This window comes from Prionailurus bengalensis, chromosome E2 (genome assembly GCF_016509475.1).
Source record: "Prionailurus bengalensis isolate Pbe53 chromosome E2, Fcat_Pben_1.1_paternal_pri, whole genome shotgun sequence".
NCBI classification, from domain to species: domain Eukaryota; kingdom Metazoa; phylum Chordata; class Mammalia; order Carnivora; family Felidae; genus Prionailurus; species Prionailurus bengalensis.
This window is the reverse complement of record NC_057352.1, coordinates 5,671,391-5,697,746: the sequence shown is the minus strand read 5'-3', so window position 1 is coordinate 5,697,746 and position 26,356 is coordinate 5,671,391. Positions and strand designations below refer to the sequence as shown.

At 42.6% G+C, this 26,356-nt stretch overlaps 1 protein-coding gene across 1 annotated transcript; it reads right to left on the bottom strand.

Annotated features, from left to right (window-relative positions):
- Window positions 1-424: 424 nt before the first annotated feature.
- On the bottom strand, window positions 425-7,796 carry LOC122495242 (protein ZNF738-like). The gene is made up of 4 exons (XM_043600991.1): window positions 7,694-7,796; window positions 6,542-6,678; window positions 1,400-1,526; window positions 425-902 (listed from the first exon to the last, which is right to left on the bottom strand). Exons 1-4 carry the CDS (start codon window positions 7,794-7,796, stop codon window positions 784-786), a joined length of 486 nt encoding a protein of 161 aa, XP_043456926.1. The 3' UTR covers window positions 425-783.
- Between the last annotated feature and the right edge of the window lie 18,560 nt (window positions 7,797-26,356).

The following is a 26,356-nucleotide window of genomic DNA, read 5'->3' as shown; positions in this document are numbered from 1 at the left end:
CCTGAGCCAAACCAAGAGTTGGACTCTTAACCAACTGAGTCACCCAGGCATCCTGAAGTTTCTTTTTTTTTTTTAATATTAATTTTTGAGAAACAGAGAACATGTGCCAGACGGACAGAGAGGCAAAGGATCCCAAATGGGTTCTTCACTGACAGCAGAGAGGCTGATGCAGGGCTCAAATTCAAACTGTCAGATCATGGCTGGAGCTCAACCCAGACACTTAACCAACTGAGCCAACCAGGCAACCCAAGAAATGAACTTTTGAAGTGAAACAAAGAATGAGATTTCCTCATATTAGGAGTTGCTTTATCACCTGATGTGATTACTGGGTCTGTATTTTGTATGATTAAAATGAAAGCCACCTTAATCCTGGAAAGGATCAACCCGAAAACTTGTGATGTCTCCCTCTAGCGTTCCTGGGATTTCTGCACCTCACCTCAAGGTGCCCACCACTATCCTGACACACTTCACACAAGAAGCAAAACAGAAGTCAGAAATGCATTAGCGTACAGTTCCTCAGAAATACAGAGATTTCCGCAAGACCTCAAAGCAAATGGAGAACCAGTTAGATTATGGAGGACCTCACTGTGGATGTGAAGAACCCTCAGTGGAACTGAAGGAGAATCCTTAGAGAATGGAAAGCATGGTATGTTGGAAAGCAGATGTCCCATGTGAGAGGAAGAGCCCTGAAACTGGCCTTTTCAACCTAATTTCCATTCAAGGAGAGCTGCTCAACCACATTCTGAGGTCCAACTCCTCCTTCACGACTGGCCCTTACCTCTGTCATCCGCTTCCTTCCCACCTACCTGGGTGTGTAGCTACTGTCTCCTTTCTCTTCACGGCCCAGACATCCTTCTTGTGTTCCAAAAAGATGACCAGGTCTGGCTTTGACACAACAAGACCTGTTTATTAGAAAAAAAAGAATGTGAGTGTGGTTGGGGATTCTAACTTCTGATCCACTATTGTGCTTAGTAGAGCAGAGAGGACAGAGTAGAAGCTAGAAAATGATTTCCCAAATGCTGTGGGCCAACATCCCCTTTAGAACACGCAGGATGAAGTTTCCATGTTCAGATCTTGACCTCCACTTCTGAGTATTACCATGACAATAATGAGTACAAATCGGTATTTAAGACAAAAAAGATACCGTTTTATGCCACTTAGCCGTTAGAATTGTCATTAATGTACAGAAATGATGATGTTACCCTAAGGAAGAAAAGGTAAAGCTGAAAAGGAAACACCAAGAAGATTTTTCTGTACAACCACAAACCCCTACTTCTTTCCCTGACTGCAGGGATCTGAATCCCAGTCATGCAAAGAGGAAGATTCCAAGAGACAGTCGTCAAGGGAAGGAACAAATCCCTGAGTATGGTTTGGGCAGTGTGGAAGGAGTTATCCTCACCCAAGAAAAGGAGGTGTCCGTAGTTCTCTAACATCACATCCCTGTACAGTTCCCACTGACTGTGGTTCAGGCACCCCAACTCTTTCCGAGAAAATTCTATGGCGACATCCCTGAATGTCAGCAATCCCTGCAATAAAAAACACAGTTATCAAGTGGCCACAGGCAGAGTTCCTAATGCTAGGTCAAATGAAAGAGGCAGTTAATGTCACCAGCCGGACTCCAAGACCTGACTTTAATGCTTGTGCTTGTACCCACCGATCTTAGTTCCACATTGTACTTAACCTCTTTTTCTATCTTATCTTTTACTTCACAAAAAACACCCCATGGGTATAGTCTCCTGTAGTGGAAACAGAAACCATCCAACAAAAGGTAATGACTGCCCTGAGGAAGAGCTTGGATGAGCTCAGTTGGAGATTAACCCCTGACTCACACCTAAGCAAACGCATAATAAACTACGGAATGAGTACAGTTCCCTTCATCTCATTCAAACATTTTATTTTAAATCTTATATCTTTGAGGGAGATAGAGCGTGCACAAGTGGAGGGGGGGCAGAGAGAGAGAGACAGAATCCCAACCAGGGTCCATGCTCAGAGTGGAGCCTGATCTCAGGACTTTCATCCTGACCTGAGGCTAAATTAAGAGTAGGACGCTCAATGGACTCAGCCACCCAGGAGCTCCCTTTTACCTCATTATAATACTAAAATCTCACCCAAGGAGGAGCACAACCTCATTTCCTATGAAATATGCAGAGTATGTACACAACTGTTCTCTTAAGGCTTATGTGCAACCTTATACGCCACTTGGCATAAGATGATGGCCTCCCCTTTCTGAATATCCACGCTAACCCTAAATGAAAGGACACCATTGCCCCTTCTTCCGTGAGTATCTGATTTGGAAGTTCCTCCCTGTGATTTCCTTGTTTCTTGTAAATCATTTTTGCTTTGCTCACATCCTCACCTGGTATAGTTTTTTTGTGATCCACCAACGACTGAACTTCTGTTAGTTCAGTTATATCAGGAGAACTGGTTCTGGCTTAGGTGAGGTTCCTGCTTGATGAGGTAAGATTATTTGTCACCCAGTATTATGCTCTAGTATATTCTTTACCTTGCAGGTAGGAACCTTTATAAATACTGTGTTTCTTCAAGAGAATTTGTAAAATGAAGGCATCAACACAGGCAAATACATTTTGAATATTGTATTTACATCATACAGTACATGTGCTTTCTATTTCTTCAATGGAAAGTTCTGGGGAGTGACAAATGTATTTAGCATATTCTAATATGAATTAGAATTTCACAACAGGACCTTGGGGATCTTGTTAAAATGCAGATACTGCTCAGGAGTTCTAGGATGGGGTAGATGTCTGCATTTCTAACAAGGCATTAGTCTATGGGCCAAGAGATACATATTTCAATAACGAAGAAGTAGAACTCAAAGACAAGAACTTTTGGAGGACTTGGAACTGAATGGGATTCATAGCAATTACAGGTTCTACTAGAATAGCAAGAATGGCAAAAACCTTTCCAAGCATTTCCTGGTTAGTAGAGAGCATTCAGAGTTTTTCATAACTTATGGAAAATAAATCATATTCTAAGACAACAGACACATTATTCTATTTCCATGTGAATAGTTTTTCAAGCATCCAGTACATCCTGGGATCAGGTTTTAACCCAGGTCATCTGACCTGGAGTTGACCTAAAATGACACCGAAAATATACAGAGGGGCCCCTAACCAAATGATCATAGCAGGTGTCAAACCTGAAGAATGATGGAAAGAAGGTATGCACACAAAATTGATTAGCTTTATACATTCCATGCTCACATCCATAAATATTAAAAGAAGTTGTATAGATATTAAACGTAGAAAAGTATGCTGGTGAGTAGGAAACATTTTCAATGAAGGACACCTGGGTGGCTCAGGTGGTTAAGTGTCCACCTCTTGAATTTGGCTCAGGTCATCATTTCACACTTCACCAGTACAAACCCCACCTCAGGATCTGTGCTGACACTCTGGAGCTGGCTAGGGATTCTCTCTCTTTGCCCCTGCCTCTCTCTTCCTCAAAAACAAACAAAACATTTTCGGTGACATGAAACTCATAAAACTAATTGTAGATAATGATGCTTAGGTCTTTTACTCACACTATCAACACAAACACACATTAAGATACAAAGACAACAGTTATTTCTGACTCTAGTAATATGAGGGATACAATCAGAAAATTTTTCACCTTTAGCATAGAAAGCTAACATACCGTTGTATTATTTGGACATTCATCAAATACAGGCTGGTTCCTACATTTTTCTTTAAGTTTATTTATATTGTGAAAGAGAGCGTGGGTAAGCACGGTGTGAAAGGTGGAGAAGCAGAGACAGGGAGAGAACCCCAAGCTGTGACTCCAGGCTCCAGGCTGTGACTGAACCACCTAGGTATCCCTGGTTATTACATTTTTACAGGGTCTCCTGACCACGGGTACATGTCACCACTGCTTCATATTGAACTGAATGGTAAGCACCAGAGAAATCTTGCAGAAGCAGTTTTACACGTAGAAATTTACAGAAACATTTGTGATTGAACACTCTGTGCACCTACCCTCCCCTTGAACATAGAAGCTTCATGCAGCCAAAGTACAGTTCTTTCTGCCCATGGGTCCTGCCCTGTGCTACTTCAATAAACTATCTGGCATCACAGAGTATCTCAAGAGTTGTGTTGACCGTAGTACTCCATGATCTGCTAATATATTTTTTATTTGAAAGCTTTTTTACATTTTATATTTTAATTAGTTATTACTATTGAGACAGAGAGACAGAGAGACAGAGAGAGACAGGGAGAGAGAGAATACCAGAAGGGGCAGAGAGAGAGGGAGCGAGAAAGAGAGAGGTACATGGCTCCTGTTCACCTGATGCTGCGCTCCAGCTCAAGATTGGTGAGATCATGAACTGAGTGGAAGACGACACTTAATGAACTGAGCCATGCAGGGGCCCCTCATTGAAAGCTTTATTTCATTCATCATTTGTGCTGTTTTATTTCAGGATTTTAAGACACTCAAACATGGTAATTATGTGATTCTTCTTTCCTTTTCTGAAATACACAGAATTAAATAGAGTATGCATGTGTCATGACTATGCAGCAAAATAAAAAGCTACAGGATGAAGGTCTGACTCATTGAGAACCTTGACCCCCAGAGGTCATTACATCTACTACACAACACTGAGGGCATCATTGTCCGGTGGTGACTCATGTGACGTGGGCCAGGAGACAATGTTCAAGGAAAAGGTCTTGAGCCTTTTTGGTAAACGAGGCTGTTTGTGTGAAAGCACAGGGACAGGATCTGTGGGAAGAATGAGCTGCAGGGTGATTGAGAGGAGCTGTTGATTATATACTTTAAGTTGTGGGGGGGGAAGAAATATAAGTTTCTACAGGGCTTTCATATGTTAAAGAAGACCTCCAGGACCCGGAAGTCTGTCTAGGGTAAAGCTAAGCTTGCTGTTTGCCTCTAGGAAAGCATCAACATTAAAGCAGTTGTGAATTCCTTGAGGAATCTTCCTTGGCCAGTCTCGAGTATTTCTGCGGGGGTTGTAAGTTGTGAGACATTTTAATTTTATCCGCATTGCTTTTGCATTTGTCCTCCTCCTCAGAAACTACAAGGAAGGGGTGCCTGGATGGCTCAGTCAATTTTCTGACTTTTGAATTAGGCTTAGGTCAAGACCTTTTGATTTGTGAGTTCGAGCCCCATGTCCCACTCAGTGCTGACCCTGTGTCACCTACTTGGGACTTGGCTCTCTCTTGGCCACTCCCCTGCTCTCTCTCTCTCTCAAAATAAACTTAAAAACTTAAAGAAAAAAAGCTACAAGGTAAAAAAGATACAAGAGAAACTAGGAGAAAGATATTTCCAGTTTAAATGTGATGGTGTTGGGAATTGCTCAGGGAATCTGGCTGAAATCATTACAACTGATAAGAAAAATATGAACATTACAGGGGAGGAATCTGGCAGATAGCACAAACCCAAGTAAGAGAAGATAACATCAGCTGTAAGGAAACAAATTGATATCAGTGCCCAAGGCACACCACAGGACACGAGATCGCCGGTGTGCTCTTGTGACCCCAAACAGTAAATGACAACATAAACAAGTTAAGGACACAGTGGATTTATACAGACTTTACCGCATATACTTGTCATGTCCTTGAATATCTAGGATACCTTAAAGTAGCTTTTCCATATCCTCAAGAGCAGGAACATTCTAAGTTATTCTATACCTCATATCCATCTTGTGTATTTGTGCATTTTCATAATCCTCCTCTGCCCGGGGCAGAGAAAGCATTCGGATAAGACCTACATAGGAATGGTTTTCCTTGATTGCTATCCCAGGACCAGACACCATCAGCAACAGGACACTTGGCCTCAACACCTTCCTCTCTGGATCTGTCACAAAGGGAATATTTTCAATACTTGTAGGAATTTTATTCAAGTGACAACTGCTGTTGCCCTACTAGAAGCCAGGTTGGAGAAAAGGGAGAGAGGTCTCAGGGATATAGGGGGGGAGTGTTCTGAAGACATAACCTAGAATATCATTTCTGAAATGTTCAAAATTAGGTGAAAACCTGGGGCATCTGGGTGGCTCAGTTGGTTGAGCGTCGACTGCGGCTCAGGTCATGGTCTCGAGGTCTGTGAGTTCTAGCCCCACATCAGGCTCTGTGCTCAGAGCCTGGAGCCTGTTCCAGATTCTGTGTCTCCCTCCTTCTCTGACCCTACCCTGTTCATGCTCTCTGTCTCTGTCTCAACAAAATAAATGTTGATAAAAATTAAAGAAAAAAATAGGTGAAAACCTAAAGCAGAACCATAAGAACTAAACAAATAAAACCATTGGTATTTACAATTTTTTCATTTAGAGAGAGAGAGAGCATGCATGCAAATGGAGGACAGGCACTCAGGTAGAGAGAGAGAGAAATCTTAAGTAGGCTCCAAGCTGAGAAGGAACCCTGATGCAGGGCTGGATAGCAGGTCCCTGGGATCAAGACCTGAGCCTAAATCAAGAGTCATATGCTCAACTGAATGAACCACCCAGGTGCCCTGCAATTTCTACATGCATGGATTATCCTGAGAACAAGGTGGCAGGTCCTCTTGCAATGGACTCAAGGCTTACCTGAGAATTGGCCATTTCTCCTTTCCTCTCCTCTTCAAGATTTTTCTCAGAAGATTTTTGTGGAGAAATCCCAGCTGAAGTGGGAGCAAATGCCTTTAAAGCCACCACTGCAACCTCTTCACCAGTAGCCTGGTCACCTGCAGGCAGGGCTTTGAAATGCAAAAAAGACCCAAGTTCCTCATCATTTGTGTCAGGAGCTATTCAGAAACTATGGTGTCCCAGGTGGAGACCAGCCTCAGTTTCCTGCTGCTTTCAGGAGGCCTCCCCTCCCACAGAAGCCCACAAATTCTGCTTGAGCATAGGAACAGTGTGTTACATGGACCTGACCCTCCCCATCTCCTGTACCGGAGACCCTTGAGCCAAGCCTGCACTCAACTCTGATAACTTAATGGGAAGCCTTTCGGCTTAACTCTGGCTTCCCTTAGCATTTGGTAGGAAAAGATAGGGTTCAGTAGGGAGACAGGGAACCATTAGGACCTGAGGCCCCTGGGTGGGGAAAACACATTTTGGAACAATGCTGAGAATGTCTGACTACAGAAAACCTCCTCAGCTGTAAGGTTCCTCTTAAGAATGTGACAGACACCACGTGTCCCCTTCAGGAATTTGACTAAAGACCTAACTAAAAACCAGTAGTAGATGATAAAGCTTAAAACCCATAGGGAGCAATATGGCCATAGACCACCCCTCCTGCAATGGAAATGAGCAAAGCACCTGGAGTTGTTAATCCAGTAAGTGTAGGACTTGAGAAGGAACAAGGGGGAAGGGAAGAGGGAGAGACCAGAAGTTTATACCACAAAGGCCCTTGCCTATTGTCACTGGTATTCACATTCCAATGCCCCCTCTCTTTAAAGAGAGCTTTCCTACTACTCTTCCTCTCTTATACTCTAATAAAGTTTTGCCTGTTGCTCATTTTGTGTCCACCTCTTTATTCTTTGAATCGGTGAGAAAACAAATCCCTGAATCCTGGGTATTGATGAAAAAAATCCCATAAGAGAATCCCCTGGAGCACTTCACTAAAACAACACTGTTGTTTCCACCCACATCAGTTGAGGGAATCTGAGGGGGAGGGTAGCAGCAATGATTATTAATGCAAACTCCACACAGGATACCTTTGGGAAGCATTTGGGAAGTGAGCAAGCAAAACACAGTAACCATGGGTATGGTTATTGTCCTGAGTTGAATCCATGCCTTCTCCACTGATCAGAGTTTCTGTAAATTTACACATTCTCCTCCTTTCTGCTTCACAGAAGGACATGCGTTTACAAATGGAGCTTTCCCTGATACATGTGAATGAGCAAGTTTTGGGGTGATAGTGGGGTGGTCCAGAGCTGATGGCCAAGAAAGAATTCTTGAAGACATTTTCCATTGGCATGGAAGATTTTTTTCCACACCTGTGCTTTCAGCCTGAGTGTGTTTCTACAGCTGAAGTGAGTCTCTTGAAGGCAGCACATATCCTTAGTTTGTGTGCTTCTTTCCTTTCAGCCAATGTATCTTTTCATTGGAGAATTTAGTCCCTTTATATTTAAAGTAAGTATTGACACAGGTATGGATGGAGTTATTCTTGTCATTGTTTTCCATGTTTTTAGCTGTTGTACAATTACTTGCCCCGTTCTTATCCGTTTGGTCTTTTTCTTTGTGATTTGTTGATTTTCTAGAGTGGTGTACTTTGATTCCTTCCTCTTTATGTTTGTGTATCTACTACAGGTTTTTCTTTGTGGTTACCAGGAGGCTTTAAGGAGAAATGTTATAAAAATCTATTTTGTTAACACCTTAATTTTGCATAACAGAACACTTTGAAACAGAAAAACATCAAAGAGACAAAGTTTGTGACACTGGCCCACAACAGCTACTCACCCTTCTTGACACTCCTTGGCAACACTGTGTGGAAACAGTTACCTCTCATCAGGAGGCAAACACAGGAGTGACCTCTATGTTCAGTGATCTGGCTTTTTTGCAGGTGCCTGAGGGACTTATTTCTGTCATGAAGGACTTGGAAGCAGAGAGAATGAGGGCACCTGCTGGATGCACTGTAATGGCTGCTCAGAAAACAGGTGAGCTTTTGTTTACACACTGGAGAGACTACAGAGCTGAGGACAACAGAGGAAGGTATCATGGGATCTAAAGAAGTAACTATACTTCCGTAAACTGGGAAATTCCAAAAATTCAGACATCACCAATTACTTGTGTTCTCCTGTACAAACAAGTTCATAAGCCTAAACCCAGAGTTTGTTTTCTTAAATTCACTAATCTCAACAAAAGACCACAAGGCCATAAAGAAATAGAAGAACTTGCTTCACTCACAGGAATGAAATAAATCTCCAAAACTGACCTTCAATTAATTAGGACGTATTAATTGTATGACCAAGAACTCAAGAAGAAAACATGATAAAGATGCCTATGGAGGAAGAAGAGAAAGCAGACAGGTAACTAAATGAGAGCAGAAAAACTATGCATGAGCAAAATGTAAACCCAAAGAGGCAAAGTATAAGAAACAATCACCCAGAATTTGGGAGCTCAAGTGGAGAATCTTTCAATTTAAAAATATACTAAGGAGTCAGCAACAGACTTGGTCAAGCAGAAGAAAGAACTGGGCAACCTGAAGACCCCTTGTTTTAAATTACCTAAGAGGACCAAAGAAAATTGTGGAAAAGAACAAAGATTCGGGATACATGGGACACCTACAAGTGGACCAATGTGTACATTATGGGGACCCCATAAAGAGAGCAGAGTGAACGGGGGCAGCGAGTTTCCATGAAGAACTAAAGGCTTGTAGTTCCCCTGTATGTGGAAAGGAGAGACAAATTCACAAGCACAGTAAATTCACAGTAGGATAAGTATCAATGGCAGGAGATGGGTGAGGGACAATTTGCTTGGTGATGGCTATTAAGGAAAGCACTTGTTATGATGAGCACTGTATGCAAATGATGAGCCACTGAATGAATTATACTGAAATCAATATTGCACTGCATATTACCTAAATAAATTTAAATAAAAATTGAAGGAAAAAAGACAGGACATGAACACAGTTGTAATTAACCGACCAAAAATGACCAGTGAAAAGAGAATTTTGAAAAGCTTGACAAAGGCAACTTATGTTGTACAAGAGAGCTCCTACAAGATTGTTAGTGGGGTTCTCGGTAGATGTTATAGAAAGAAAAGCATTGAACGATGTATTCAAATACTGAAAGATCAAAAAATATCCACCAAGAATACCCTACCTGGCATAGCTATTTTCTATGCACGTAGAAATGAAGACTTTGCCAAGACAAAACCCCTCTAAGTTTATCAGCAGATCTGTCTGACAAGAAATGTTTTTTTTTAACTTTTTAAAAAATGTTTTTATTTATTTTTGAGACAGAGAGGCAGAGCATGAGCAGGGGAGGGGCAGAGAGAGAGGGAGACACAGAATCCGAAGTAGACTCCCGCCTCCGTGCTGTCAGCACAGAGCCCGACACGGGTCTCCAACTCATAGACTGTGAGGTCATGACCTGAGCCGAAGCTGGACGCTCAACCGACTGAGCCACCCAGGCGCCCCTACAAGAAATGTTAAAGAAAGTCCTTCTAGGGGCACCTGGGTGCGTCGGTTTGTCAAGTATCCAACTTTGGCTCAAGTCATGTTCTCACGGTTCGTGACTTAGAGCCCTGTGTTACTATCTTGCTGACGACTTAGTGCCTGGAGCCTACTTCAGATTCTGTCTCTGTGTCTCTCTCAAAATATAAATAAACATTAAAAAAAATTTTTTTAAAGTCCTTGTTGAACTAAAGAGATTCTAAACAGTAACTGAAAACACATTGTAACATAAAGCTCTCTGAGAAGTATAAATATTTACACAGTTATAGAAACCTGTAGTGTTGTAACAAGGTGGACAAGTCACATTTATTTCTGCTACAGTCTTTTTCTTAAATCAAAGTATAAAAATCAAATCTAGGTAATAATATATGCAATATAAAAATAGAATTCATGATGTCATCAATATAGTGTGGGAGCAGGTGCAGAGATGATAAGTAGAAGAATTTTGTATAAAATTGACACTATCGGCTTAAAACAGTTTGTTAGGGGCACGAAGGTGGCTCATTCGGTTATGTGTACAATTCCTGATTTCAGTTAAGACATGATCTCCCAGTTTGGGAATTCAAGTCCTGAGTTAAGGGTTGATTCAGTGGTTCATTCGGTTAAGTGTTGGACTTCCAGTCAGGTCATGATCTAGGGGTTCATGAGTTTTAGCCCCACATCGGGCTCTGTGCTGACAGCTCAGAGCCTGGAGCCTGCTTCAGATTCTGTGTCTCCCTCTCTCTCTGCCCCACCCCCACTCATATTCTCTCTCTCGCCTTCAAGAGTAAAATAAGACATAAAAAAAATTAAAAAAAAATTGTGACCCTATAACAAAATACAAAGGTAAAAGCAAAATCCCACCTAAATAATGCTGTGGAAAGTTCCATACAAAAGGAAGCACATTATTATGGAATGGCAAGACCAGACAAAATGTAACCCAAAAAATTCTACATAACAATGATGAAGTATTTAACAGAGGCCCATGATGAATGTAAATATTTTTTAAAGCTTATTTTGAGAGAGAATGCTCTCCTAAAGCAGAGGAGAAACAGAGAAAGAGGGAGAAAGAAAGAATCCCAAGCAGGCTCCACGGTGTCAGCTCAGAGCCCAAAGCAGTCCTCAGACTCATGAATCGTGAGATCATGACCGGAGCCCAGGCTCCCCTAGCTATAGCTCTAGTTTTCAACTGTGACTGTGTACCCATGAAAAAGGAACATTTTCAATTACTGGCATGTCTTCACGGGCATTACAATTGTCAAGAATGTTCCTTAAAATCAACCATGGAAACCTCTAATGAACACTTTTGTGAATTAAGCACCTAAGAGATTACACAATGTGGTATGTTAATAGATCCCTCCTATCACACAGATTTCAGGGTATAATCCATTGTTCATTTTTTTAATGTTTATATATCTTAGACACAGAGAGAGAGAGAGAGAGAGAGAGCGAGTGAGCGCACAAGCCAGGGAGACTTAGAGAGAGAGGCAGACACAGAATCCGAAGCAGGCTCCAGACTATGTGAGCTCTCAGCACAGAGCCAGACATGGGGCTCAAAGTCACAAACTGCAAGATCATTTCCTAAGCTGAAGTTGAAGTCTTAACCAACTGAGCTATGCAGGTCCCCTATAATCCATTCTTTAGAATCAAGCAAACAATAACCTTTCATTTCTTTTTTGTGAATGTTTAAAAAGTTTGAGAGAGAAAGGGAGAGAGGGAGGGAGGGTGGGGGAGAGAGGGAGGGAGGGTGGGAGAGAGAGAGAGAAGGGAATTCCAAGCAGGCTCCACACTGGGTACAGAACTGGACTTAGGGCTTAAATTCAAACCATGAAGTCATGACCTGCATTGAAATCAAGAGTCAGATGCTCAACCCTCTGAACCACTCAAGTGCCTCAAAACCTTTCATTTCTAAATAAACAAACACAATCAAGAGTATAAAATAGGCCAACAATTGCTTTATAAAAAAAATCTTTGGTATTAAATTCAGATACATTCTGACGAAAGTAAAAAAAAAATAAGTGATTTTTTTCTCAAGTAAAATTACATTTATCATTAACTCTTTTTCTAAACATAGGACGTTTCCTAATTGTCTGCCTCACTTCTTATAAAGCAAATGCCCATGTTATGTCAGGACTTTTGATATAACACATCATAAAGGAATCTCCTATATAACGACTCAGAATGAAAACATATGACAAAGTCACAGGGACTTCATATTATACAAGATAAGTTCATAAAAGGATTCAATTAAGAAATAAAGAAACAATTGAGACTTTATTATAGGCTGTGAGTTTTCACTTCTAAATATCCTAGCTCCCCTATGGCATTAATTTATATAGAATTATATGAAAATAATAGGTTCTTTAAATTATTTCATCATTGAGGAATGCAAAACATTGAGTGGAAATTTCTTATTTTACTTAATACAAAGAAAATGAAAGTTTATTTAGACAGAGATAAAGAGCAGTGTGGAAAGGGCAGAGAGAGAGAGAGAGAGAGAGAGAGAGAGAGCGAGCAGGGAGAGGAGGAGGGAAGGAGGGATGGTAGGAGGGAGGGAGAAACCAAGCACCATCTCAGTTGCCAGCCCAGAACCCTATGTGGGGCTTGAACTCAGAAACCCTGAGATCATGCCCTGAGCCAAACCAAGAGTTGGACTCTTAACCAACTGAGTCACCCAGGCATCCTGAACTTTCTTTCTTTTTTTTTTAATATTAATTTTTGAGAAACAGAGAACATGTGCCAGACGGACAGAGAGGCAAAGGATCCCAAATGGGTTCTTCACTGACAGCAGAGAGGCTGATGCAGGGCTCAAATTCAAACTGTCAGATCATGGCTGGAGCTCAACCCAGACACTTAACCAACTGAGCCAACCAGGCAACCCAAGAAATGAACTTTTGAAGTGAAACAAAGAATGAGATTTCCTCATATTAGGGAGTTGCTTTATCACCTGATGTGATTACTGGGTCTGTATTTTGTATGATTAAAATGAAAGCCACCTTAATCCTGGAAAGGATCAACCCGAAAACTTGTGATGTCTCCCTCTAGCGTTCCTGGGATTTCTGCACCTCACCTCAAGGTGCCCACCACTATCCTGACACACTTCACACAAGAAGCAAAACAGAAGTCAGAAATGCATTAGCGTACAGTTCCTCAGAAATACAGAGATTTCCGCAAGACCTCAAAGCAAATGGAGAACCAGTTAGATTATGGAGGACCTCACTGTGGATGTGAAGAACCCTCAGTGGAACTGAAGGAGAATCCTTAGAGAATGGAAAGCATGGTATGTTGGAAAGCAGATGTCCCATGTGAGAGGAAGAGCCCTGAAACTGGCCTTTTCAACCTAATTTCCATTCAAGGAGAGCTGCTCAACCACATTCTGAGGTCCAACTCCTCCTTCACGACTGGCCCTTACCTCTGTCATCCGCTTCCTTCCCACCTACCTGGGTGTGTAGCTACTGTCTCCTTTCTCTTCACGGCCCAGACATCCTTCTTGTGTTCCAAAAAGATGACCAGGTCTGGCTTTGACACAACAAGACCTGTTTATTAGAAAAAAAAGAATGTGAGTGTGGTTGGGGATTCTAACTTCTGATCCACTATTGTGCTTAGTAGAGCAGAGAGGACAGAGTAGAAGCTAGAAAATGATTTCCCAAATGCTGTGGGCCAACATCCCCTTTAGAACACGCAGGATGAAGTTTCCATGTTCAGATCTTGACCTCCACTTCTGAGTATTACCATGACAATAATGAGTACAAATCGGTATTTAAGACAAAAAAGATACCGTTTTATGCCACTTAGCCGTTAGAATTGTCATTAATGTACAGAAATGATGATGTTACCCTAAGGAAGAAAAGGTAAAGCTGAAAAGGAAACACCAAGAAGATTTTTCTGTACAACCACAAACCCCTACTTCTTTCCCTGACTGCAGGGATCTGAATCCCAGTCATGCAAAGAGGAAGATTCCAAGAGACAGTCGTCAAGGGAAGGAACAAATCCCTGAGTATGGTTTGGGCAGTGTGGAAGGAGTATTCCTCACCCAAGAAAAGGAGGTGTCCGTAGTTCTCTAACATCACATCCCTGTACAGTTCCCACTGACTGTGGTTCAGGCACCCCAACTCTTTCCGAGAAAATTCTATGGCGACATCCCTGAATGTCAGCAATCCCTGCAATAAAAAACACAGTTATCAAGTGGCCACAGGCAGAGTTCCTAATGCTAGGTCAAATGAAAGAGGCAGTTAATGTCACCAGCCGGACTCCAAGACCTGACTTTAATGCTTGTGCTTGTACCCACCGATCTTAGTTCCACATTGTACTTAACCTCTTTTTCTACTTTATCTTTTACTTCACAAAAAAACACCCCATGGGTATAGTCTCCTGTAGTGGAAACAGAAACCATCCAACAAAAGGTAATGACTGCCCTGAGGAAGAGCTTGGATGAGCTCAGTTGGAGATTAACCCCTACTCACACCTATGCAAATGCATAATAGACTAAACTACGGAGTGAGTACAGTTACCTTCATCTCATACATACATTTTATTTTAAATCTTATGTCTTTGAGTGAGATAGAGTGTGCCCAGTGGGGGTGAGGCAGAGAGAGAGAGAGACAGAATCCCAACCAGGGTCCATGCTCAGAATGGAGCCTGATCTCAGGACTTTCATCCTGACCTGAGCCTAAATTAAGAGTAGGACGCTCAATGGACTCAGCCACCCAGGAGCTCCCTTTTAACTCATTATAATACTAAAATCTCACCCAAGGAGGAGCACAAACCTCATTTCCTATGAAATATGCAGAGTATGTACACAACTGTTCTCTTAAGGCTTATGTGCAACCTTACACTCCACTTGGCATAAGATGATGGCCTCCCCTTTCTGAATATCCACGCTAACCCTAAATGAAACGACACCATTCCCCCTTCCTCCATGAGTATCTGATTTGGAAGTTCCTCCCTGTGATTTCCTTGTTTCTTGTAAATCATTTTTGCTTTGCTCACATCCTCACCTGGTATAGTTTTTTTGTGATCCACCAACAACTGAACTTCTGTTAGTTCAGTTATATCAGGAGAACTGGTTCTGGCTTAGGTGAAGTTCCTGCTTGATGAGGTAAGATTATTTGTCACCCAGTATTATGCTCTAGTATATTCTTTACCTTGCAGGTAGGAACCTTTATAAATACTGTGTTTCTTCAAGAGAATTTGTAAAATGAAGGCATCAACACAGGCATATACATTTTGAATATTGTATTTACATCATACAGTACATGTGCTATCTATTTCTTCAAAGGAAACTTCTGGGGAGTGACAAATGTACTTAGCATATTCTAATATAAATTAGAATTTCACAACAGGACCTTGGGGATCTTGTTAAAATGCAGATACTGCTCAGGAGTTCTAGGATGGGGTAGATGTCTGCATTTCTAACAAGGCATTAGTCTATGGGCCAAGAGATATATATTTCAATAATAAAGAAGTAGAACTCAAAGAAAAGAACTTTTGGGGAACTTGGAACTGAATGGGATTCATAGCAATTACAGGTTCTACTAGAATAGCAAGAATGGCAAAAACCTTTCCAAGCATTTCCTGGTTAGTAGAGAGCATTCAGAGTTTTTCATAACTTATGGAAAATAAATCATATTCTAAGACAACAGACACATTATTCTTCTATTTCCATGTGAATATTTTTTCAAGCATCCAGTACGTGGTAGGGATCAGGTTTTAACCCAGGTCATCTGACCTGGAGTTGACCTAAAATGACACCTAAAATATACAGAGGGGCCCCTAACCAAATGATCATAGCAAGTGTCAAACCTGAAGAATGATGGAAAGAAGGTATGCACACAAAATTGATCACCTTTATACATTCCATGCTCACATCCATAAATATTCAAAGAAGTTGTATAGATATTAAACGTAGAGGGGCGCCTGGGTGGCGCAGTCGGTTAAGCGTCCGATTTCAGCCAGGTCACGATTTCGCGGTCCGTGAGTTCGAGCCCCGCGTCGGGCTCTGAGCTGATGGCTCAGAGCCTGGAGCATGTTTCCGATTCTGTGTCTCCCTCTCTCTGCCCCTCCCCCGTTCATGCTCTGTCTCTCTCTGTCCCAAAAAATAAATAAACGTTGAAAAAAAATAAACGTAGAAAAGTATGCTGGTGAGTAGGAAACATTTTCAATGAAGGACACCTGGGTGGCTCAGGTGGTTAAGTGTCCACCTCTTGAATTTGGCTCAGGTCATGATTTCACACTTCACCAGTTCAAACCCCACCTCAGGCTCTGTGCTGACAATGTGGAGCCGGCTAGGGATTCTCTCTCTCTGCCCCTGCCTCTCTCTTCCTCAAGAACAAACAAAACATTTTCAGTGACCTGAAACTCATAAAACTAATTGTAGATAATGATGCTTAGGTCTTTTACTCACACTATCAACACAAACACACATTAAGATACAAAGACAACAGTTATTTCTGACTCTAGTATGATGAGGGATACAATCAAAAAATTTTTCACCTTTAGCACAGAAAGCTAACATACAGTTGTATTATGTGGACATTCATCAAATAAAGGCTGGTTCCTACATTTTTCTTTAAGTTTACTTATATTTTGAAAGAGAACGTGGGTAAGCACGGTGTGAAAGGTAGAGAAGCAGAGACAGGGAGAGAACCCCAAGCTGTGACTCCAGGCTCCAGGCTGTGACTGAGCCACCTAGGTATCCCTGGTTAGTACATTTTTACAGGGTCTCATGCGTGGTACATGTCACCACTGCTTCATATTGAACTGAATGGTAAGCACCAGAGAAATCTTGCAGAAGCAGTTTTACACGTAGAAATTTACAGAAACATTTGTGATTGAACACTCTGTGCACCTACCCTCCCCTTGAACATAGAAGCTTCATGCAGCCAAAGTACAGTTCTTTCTGCCCACGGGTCCTGCCCTGTGCTACTTCAATAAACTATCTGGCACCACAGAGTATCTCAAGAGTTGTCTTGACCGTAGTACTCCATGATCTGCTAATATAGTTTTTATTTGAAAGCTTTTTTACATTTTATTTTTTAATTAATTATTACTATTGAGAAAGAGAGAGAGAGAGACAGAGAGACAGAGATAGACAGGGTGGAAGGGAGAGAGGGCAGAGACAGGGACAGAGAGAATACCAAGAGAGGCAGAGAGAGGGAGAGAGAAATGGAGAGGTATGGTTCCTGTTCACCTGATGCTGGGCTCCAGCTCAGGACTGGTGAGATCATGACCTCAGTGGAAGTCTGACGCTTAATGAACTGAGCCAAGCACATGCCCCTCATTGAAAGCTGTATTTCATTCATCATTTGTGCTGTTTTATTTCAGGATTTTAAGACACTCAAACATGGTAATTCTTGGTACTATGTGATTCTTCTTTCTTTTTCTGAAATACACAGAAGTAAATAGAGTATGCATGTGTCATGACTATGCAGCAAAATAAAAAGCTACAGGATGAAGGTCTGACTCATTGAGAACCTCGATGTAGAGGTCATTACATCTACTACACAACAGTGAGGGTCTCATTGTCTGGTGGGGCTAATTGAGGTGGGCCAGAGTCAATGTTCAAGGAAAAGGTCTTGAGCCTTTTTGGTTAACGAGGCTGTTTGTGTAAAAGCACAGGGACAAGATCTGTGGGAAGAATGAGCTGCAGGGTGATTGAGAGGAGCTGTTGATTATATAGTTTAAGTTGGGGGGGGAATATAAGTTTCTACAGGGCTTTCATATGTTAAAAGAGACTTCCAGGACCCAGAAGTCTGTCTAGGGTAAAGCTAAACTTGCTGTTTGCCTATAGGAAAGCATCAACATTAAAGCAGTTGCGCAATCCTTGAGGAATATCTTCCTCTGCCAGTCTGGAGTATTTCTCTAGGGGTTGTAAGTTGTGAGAAATTTTAATTTTATCCACATTTCTTTTGCATTTGTCCTCCTCCTCAGAAACTACAAGGAAGGGGTGCCTGGATGGCTCAATCAAGCTTCTGACTTTTGAATTAGGCTGAGGTCAAGACCTTTTGATTTGTGAGTTCGAGCCCTGTGTCCCACTCAGTGCTGGCTCTGTGTCGCATACTTGGGAAGTGGCTCTCTCTTGGCCACTCCCATGCTCTCACTCTTTCTCTCTCTCAAAATAAACTTAAAAACTTAAAAAGAAAAAAAATCTACAAGGTGAAAAAAAATACAAGAAAAGTGAAACTAGGAGAAAGATATTTCCAGTTTAAATGTGATGGTGTCTGGAAATTACTGAGGGAATCTGGCTGAAATCATTACAACTGATAAGAAAAATATGAACATTACAGGGGAGGAATCTGGCAGATAGCACAAACCCAAGTGATAGAAGATAACATCAGCTGTAAGGAAACAAATGGATATCAGTGCCTAAGGCACACCTCAGGACACGGGATCGCCGGTGTGCTCTTGTGACCCCAAACAGTAAATCACAATATAAACAAGTTAAGGACACAGTGGATTTATACAGACTTTATCGCATATACTTGCTATGTCCTGGAATATCTAGGATACCTTAAAGTAGCTTTTCCACATCCTCAAGAGCAAGAACATTCTAAGTTATTCTGTGACTCATATCCATCTTGTGTATTTGTGCATTTTCATAATCCTCCTCTACCCGGGGCAGAGAAAGCATTCGGATAAGACCTACATAGGAATGGTTTTCCTTGATTGCTATCCCAGGACCAGACCCCATCAGCAACTTGGCCTCAACACCTTCCTCTCTGGATCTGTCACAAAGGGAATATATTCAATACTTGTAGGAATTTAATTCAAAGTGACAACTGCTGTTGCCCTACTAGAAGCCAGGTTGGAGAAAAGGGAGACAAGTCTCTGGGATATAGGGGAGGAGTGTTCTGAAGACATAACCTAGAATATCATTTCTGAAATGTTAAAAATTAGGTGAAAACCTGGGGCATCTAGGTGGCTCAGTCGGTTGAGTGTGCGACTGTGGCTCAGGTCCTGGTCTCGTGGTCTATGAGTTCAAGCCCTGCATCAGGCTCTGTGCTCAGAGCCTGGAACCTGTTCCGGATTCTGTGTCTCCCTCTCTCTCTGACCCTACCCCGTTCATGCTCTCTGTCTCAACAAAGTAAACGTTGAAAAAAATTAAAAAAAAATTAGGTGAAAACCTAAAGCAGAACCATAAGAACAAATAAAACCATTGGTATTTACAATTTTTTCATTTAGAGAGAGAGAGAGAGAGAGAGAGAGAGAGAGAGAGAGAGAGAGAGAGAGAAAATGCATGCAAATGGAGGACAGGGACTCAGATAGAGAGAGAAAATCTTATGTAGGCTCCAAGCTCAGAAGGAAACCTGATGCAGGGCTGGATAGCAGGTCCCTGGGATCACGATCTGAGCCCAAATCAAGAGTCATATGCTCAACTGAATGAACCACCCAGGTGCCCTGCAATTTCTACATGCATGGATTATCCTGAGAACAAGGTGACAGGTCCTCTTGCAATGGACTCAAGGCTTACCTGAGAATTGGCCATTTCTTCTTTCACCTCCTCTTCAAGATTTTTCTCAGAAGATTTTTGTGGAGAAATCCCAGCTAAAGTGGGAGCAAATGCCTTTAAAGCCACGACTGCAACCTCTCCACCAGTAGCCTGGTCACCTGCAGGCAGGGCTTTGAAATGCAAAAAAGACCCAAGTTCCTCATCATTTGTGTCAGGAGCTATTCAGAAACTAAGGTGTCCCACGTGGAGACCAGCCTCTGAGTTTCCTGTCTCTGCTTTCAGGGGTCCTCCCCTCCCACAGAAGCCCACAAATTCTGCTTGAGCATAGGAACAGTGTGTTACATGGACCTGACCCTCCCCATCTCCTGTACAGGAGACCCTTAAGCCAAAGGCTGCACTCAACTCTGATAAGTTAGTGGGAAGCCTTTCTGCTTAACTCTGGCTTCCCTTAGCATTTTGATAGGAAAAGATCGGATTCAGTAGGGAGAAAGGGAACCATTAGGACCTGAGGCCTCTGGGTGGGGAAAACACATTTTGGAACAATGCTGAGAATGTCTGACTACAGAAAACCCCCTCAGGTGTAAGGTTCCTCTTAAGAATGTGGCAGACACCACCTAATCCCCCTCAGGAATTTGACTAAAGACCTAACTAAAAACTGGTAGTAGATGATAAAACTTAAAACCCACAAGGAACAATATGGCCATAGACCACCCCTCCTGCAACGGAAATGAGCCAATCAGGAAGGGAAAACCCAGCACCTCGAGTTGTTAATCCAGTATGCGTAGGATTTGAGAAGGAACAAGGGGAAAGGGAAGAGGGAGAGACCAGAACGTTATACCACAAAGTCCCTTGCCTATTGTCACTGGTATTCACATTCCAATGCCCCCTCTCTTTAAAGAGAGCTTTCCTACTACTCTTCCTCTCTTATACTCTAATAAAGTTTTGCCTGTTGCTCATTTTGTGTCCACCTCTTTATTCTTTGAATCGGTGAGAAAACAAATCCCTGAATCCTGGGTATTCATGTAAAAAATCCCATAACAGAAATCCCTGGAGCACTTCACTAAAACAACACTGTTGTTTCCACCCACACCAGTTGAGGGAATCTGAGGGGGAGGGTAGCAGCAATGATTATTAATGCAAATTCCACACACGATCCTATTGGGAAGCATTTGGGAAGTGAGCAAGCAAAACACAGTAACCATGGGTATGGTTATTGTCCAGATTTCAATCCATGCCTTCTCCACTGATCAGAGTTTCTGTAAATTTACACATTCTCCTCCTTTCTGCTTCACAGAAGGACATGCGTTTACAAATGGAGCTTTCCCTGATACATGTGAATGAGCAAGTTTTGGGGTGATAGTGGGGTGGTCCAGAGCTGATGGCCAAGAAAGAATTCCTGAAGACATCTTTGGTGCACCCAGGTGATTTTATTCAAGTATGGGGACAGGGCCCATAATCAGGAAGAGGTGCCTTGGGACCCTGAAGAGACCCTGACTTTACCCTTGGGAACTGGGGGAGGTGAAGTCAAGGAGGAGTTTCCTATGAGTTTTTTTCCTATGCTAATCAAGACTCACAGGATACCTAGACCTAGTTATTGTGAAGCTAAAGTTGTTTTTCCCTCTAGGAAAGCATTAACATTAAGACAGTAAAGAATTCCTGGAAAAACTTTTACTCCGCCTGTCTCAAGTAGTTGTCCATGGGCTGCAGGTTATAAGGAAATTTAATTTTATCTGCCATTTCCTTCAGTCTTTTTTTTCCCTCATCAACTGCCAAATAATCATCCAAATAGGACATACTTTTCAAACTCCCAATGGGCACAAACAAGAATTCAATTCGAATTGTTCATTATTTTCATTAACATTTGGTGTTACACTATTTTCTTTTTTAGCTATTCTAAAAAATATTGAGTGGTTTCTCACAGTAAATATCAAGTGGTCTTAATACTGTTGCACTGGTGGCTCAAACAGAAATCGCTTAAAAGTATAAAGTTGAACAAAAATAAAAATGGCGGCATTAAACCATCAGCGAGGCTTGACTTTTAACCAAGTAGGATTTTTCTTCTCTTGGGAAATCCTCCCTTCATCTCATCTTAGCCTTAAAATTTTTTTTAAATATTTGAGAGAGAGAGAGAGAGAGACAGAGAGGGCACATGAATGGGGGAAGAGCAGAGGGAGACTGAGGATCTGACCCAGGTTCCACACTCACAGCAGAGAGCCTGATGTGGGGCTTGAACTCACAAATTGTGAGATCATGACCTGAGCCAAAGTGGGATGCCTAAATGACTGAGCCACCCAGGCGCCCCTCTTTGCCTTTTTAAAATGAGAAACCCAGGACCACACTGAAAACATGATGAACAAGGATGGCAACACAAACACAGTAACTGTCGAAACTGGATGGTTCCTGTATTTCCCTACAACCCCCCAGCCCCTTCCTCTGGGTTGGCTTGCAGTTCTCAAGACCCTAACCTGCTGCAGCCTCCTTTACCTGGCAAAGCAAGAAAGCTATTGTTCCTCTTTATCCCAAACTCTGTCTTCATATTATATTTTGGCTCTGAAGTACAGAGGTGAGTTTTCAGCAAGAGAGTGAATGTGTAGGAGAGGAAAATATTTTTCTTCACCTTTTCTCAGTTGTTTGGTAATTCCAATAATTAAGCTGACATAAGACAGTTCCACAAGAGAAAAATATTTAATTATAGGAACATCAGTGGTATGAGGCTCAAAGTCAGGCAGACGATGCTTACATTCCATTGGGTCTTAAGGAAAGGGGATAGGCTTTAGAATTTCAAAAAGGTGGAAGTGCATTCACAGGAAAAAGTAAAGAGTAAATGTTTGCCAAACCAATGTTTGCTATGCCAGGCAGGTAATGCTTTATAAAAAGTTCCTGTCTGGTAATAGCTCTTTTCCAGGTAGAGGTCCCTCATCTAATTTATGGTTTGTCTAAAAGCCTCAGATAACAGGCAAATCTTTCCCTTTGCAGCAACGGAATAATCCCAGAGGACATTTTAAGTTAAATGAGCCCCACACAGCAAAATACACACTGTAGGAAATCACATATATGTGGAATATATAAAAAAACAAAAATGTAGAAGATTAGCATGTTTATTGCCAGGGGCTGAGGATGGGGAATTGTTCAGACATTGGATCAAATGATAAAAGGTATACTTACACAGGATGTGTAAGCACAGAACATGTACAGCATGGTGACTATATATATATATATATATATATATATATATATATATATAATGTATCTATATTTTAATTTTTTACATTTATTTACTTTTGAGAGACAGATCACAAGTGGGGGAGGGTCAGAGAGGGAATGAGACAAGGAATCGGAAGCAGGCCCCAGGCTCTGAGGTGTCAGCACAGAGTCCAATGTGGGGATTATACTCGCAAACTGGGAGATCATGACCTGTGCAGGAGTCACACTTAACCCACTGAGCCCCCCAGGCACCCCTGATGGTGACTATATTTAATACTAGTGTATTATATATTAAAAAAATTTCTTTTTAACATTTATTCATCTTTGAGAGACAGAGAGAGACAGAGTATGAATGGGGAAGGGCCAGAGAGAGGGAGACACAGAATCTGAAGCAGGCTCCAGGCTCCGAGCTGTCCACACAGAGCCCGACGCGGGGCTCAAACTCATGAACTGCAAGATCATGACCCGAGCCCAAGTCGGACACTCAACTGACTGAGCCATCCACGTGCCCCAATACTAGTGTATTATAAATGTGAAATTTGCTAGGAGAGACTATCATAAGTGTTCTCAACACACACACACAGGCACACACATTTAACTATGGAAAGTGAGGTGTATGTTTATTAGATTGTTTTAGGTAATTACTTTCTAAGTGGGACACAAGGGTGCAGGAGCATTTGGCTCCAGGGGTCCCAGAAAGACCCAGTTGCCACTCGTGGCCAACCAAGTTAAAGGCAAGAAAGAGGACTTCCACTAACACAATTTTGATATCAAACTTTCTCATTGGGTGCTTTCCATCATGTGTCTCGTGGCTCAGGAAAAAGACTCTCAGGAGAACGGGAACTACCCCCTCCAGCCACAAGGAGTACCCTGAGTCAGAAAGACCCCACCTGTGATGGACTCCAAGACAATGACTTAAACTTCATTGCCTACCTGCAGGCACCCACTCACTTTTGCCCATCCTCCCCTGTCCCCCGCCCCTGTTTCCCTTATATAAACCTGAAAGTGTTTCTAGCACATTGAAGATGGTCTTTGAGCCATCAGTCAGCTATCTTCCCAGTGTTGGCCTCCTTGAAATACCTTCTTTTCTTGTTTCATCACCTCTGCCTTTGGTTTTGTCAGTGGTGAGTGGCCAGAACTGGTCTGTTTGAGACCCCAGAGAGAGGTGGTCTTGTGGGTCTCCCTTCATGTCAGTTACTCAGAGAGAGATCCGTGGTGGCAAAATCAGAAAGGGATTTTCTTCAGGGAGGTCAACAATGAGAAGGCAGTACACTAATATCTCAAAAACTGTACTGGTTTCCAAACTGCTGAACATACTTCCAGGTTCATATAAGGAAAATGTAGGACAAAAGAAAGAGGGGAAGCTGGTTAAAGCAGGTATTAGGGGCCAGCTAGATGTCTGAGGCCAGATAATCCCCACGCATGCTTTTGGCTTCTGTAATCTTGCTTGCCTCTTGCATCTGCCAAATGCCAGCATAGTACAACCAAAAAGTGCCCCGCCCTTTTTTTCCTCAAACCCCCGTATTCCCACCCATAAAAAGAGACTGACACTAGGGCCACGGGTTCAGCCTTTGGAGGTGATACACTAGGCCAGCACCAGTGCAAAATAAACAGTCTTTCCTGATTCCCAAGTGTGTGTCGCTGGTCTCTTCCTGCACACCAAATATTTGCTGTAACATTTTTGGTGCATTGGACAGGAGGTTGACAGCTGCAATGGCCTTTTGAGCCACCATGGTCAGAAACCAGTGGAGAGTCCACTCATGTGGGCTCCTGTGAGGGAAAGGAAGGCAGCCACTGGTGGTTTCACTGGACCCCAACCCTCGCTGGGCAGGACAATAGCCACTACTGCACTCAAACGGATTCCAGGAGCAATCAGAAAATTCTGCCAGAATGGGACATCAAATGGGGTAAGTGTCCCCAGGACCCCAGGACCGAGTTCAGGCCCACCCTACAGGCAGAAGGGAAACTTGATCACTTCCTGGGCAACATAGTTTCAGCTTAGAACAGGGAAATTCTGGGTTAAAGTTTGCAATCTGTCTGAATGTGTGAGTGCCCTTGCTCCATGGTTTTGGCTATGGAGCCTGAGTGGGTCCTGCCCTGGGATTTTGTGATGACTTCATACAGCTCTTAAGTCAGAATCAGGTCTGCAGATGCCAATCTGAATCAGGAGTTTAAACTGACCTGCCAATGCTGAGAGGTATGTAAGTCCTGCGAGAGGAGCAGCCAGGAGCATGAAGCAACCTCTTCCCTCATGTTCGTCCTGCAATAGTGTACATGGGAGGGATCTGTCTAGGATACCAGGATAGGGGGAAATTCCTCAAAACTAACTGTTTTGGAGTATAAATTAAGAATTTTTAAAAGATATTTCCACGTGACTATGGGGTCAAATTTACCCTTGGGTAATTATGTACCTTCTGTGAATTAGAATGGCCTATGTTCATTCTGTGTAGGTTGGCCTCCTGAGGACACCCTAGATGTCCCCACAGTCTGACCTGTTTATAAAGTAGTCAGTGGAGATCCCGGCCACACAAATCAATTCTCATATGTCAATCAGTGGCTGGAAATAGCCCAAATCAAGCCTCCTTGGGTCTGATTCTATGTTAATAGTAAGGGACAATGTAGAGTCTTAGCAGCACAGACCAAGAAGATGACCTCACAGCAGAAAAAAACCACCTCCCATCCTCTGTGAAAATTCCAGAGTCTTTCCAATTCTACCACCATATGCCCCCAGAGCCCCATCAATCCAAGAGAGGGAAACCTTGCCTGCCTGATAGTTCACCCCAGTCAGTCTCACTTCTGCCAGCAGCCAATCTGCCCCAACATGGAACACCTGAACCAATAGGAAGACACCTTAGGTACATGGCTCAAGGTCCAAGGCCCCCAACAGCAATGCAGATGCCACTGCAGGAGACTATGACTCCCTAGAGAATAGGCCCTGACAGGACCCTACAAGAGGGATGATCGGTTTTCTACTACCAACCATTCTCCCCTGCTGATCTCCTTAACTGGAAACACCACACACCGCCCTACTCTGAGAAATTGCAGGTGATCATAGATCTCCTGGAATCCATAATCCAGACTCACCACCCTTCCTGGGTCGACTGTAAGCAGCTTCTTCTTACCCTCTTCAACACAGAAGAGTGCCGATAAATTGTCACAGAAGCCAGAAAATGGCTCCAGACTCAGGCAATGGATGGACAACCGGATGTTGAGGCTTCAGCATGGGAGGCCAAACCTGAGTGGAGCCCCATTGGGACCCCAACACAAAGGCAGGAAGGGTCAGATTAGAAAGATACTGACTTGCTTTCCTCCAGGGGGTAAAAGCAGGGCCAAAAAGCCCACCAACATGGCAAAGGTATCTGAGGTCCTACAAAAGCCAGAAGAGACTCCAGGTGATTTTCATGAAAGATTATGTGAAGCCGTCAGAGTTTACACTGTATTCACCCCCCCAAAATCAGCACATGGTCAATGCTGCCTTCATGGGACAGGCCCAAAGTGACATTAGACAGAAGCTCCAAAAATTAGAAGGGTTCACTGGAAAAAACACCGTCAAACTATTGGAAACCACCAACAAAGTTTTTGTAAATTGGGATTGAGCTGTCAGAAAGGAGGC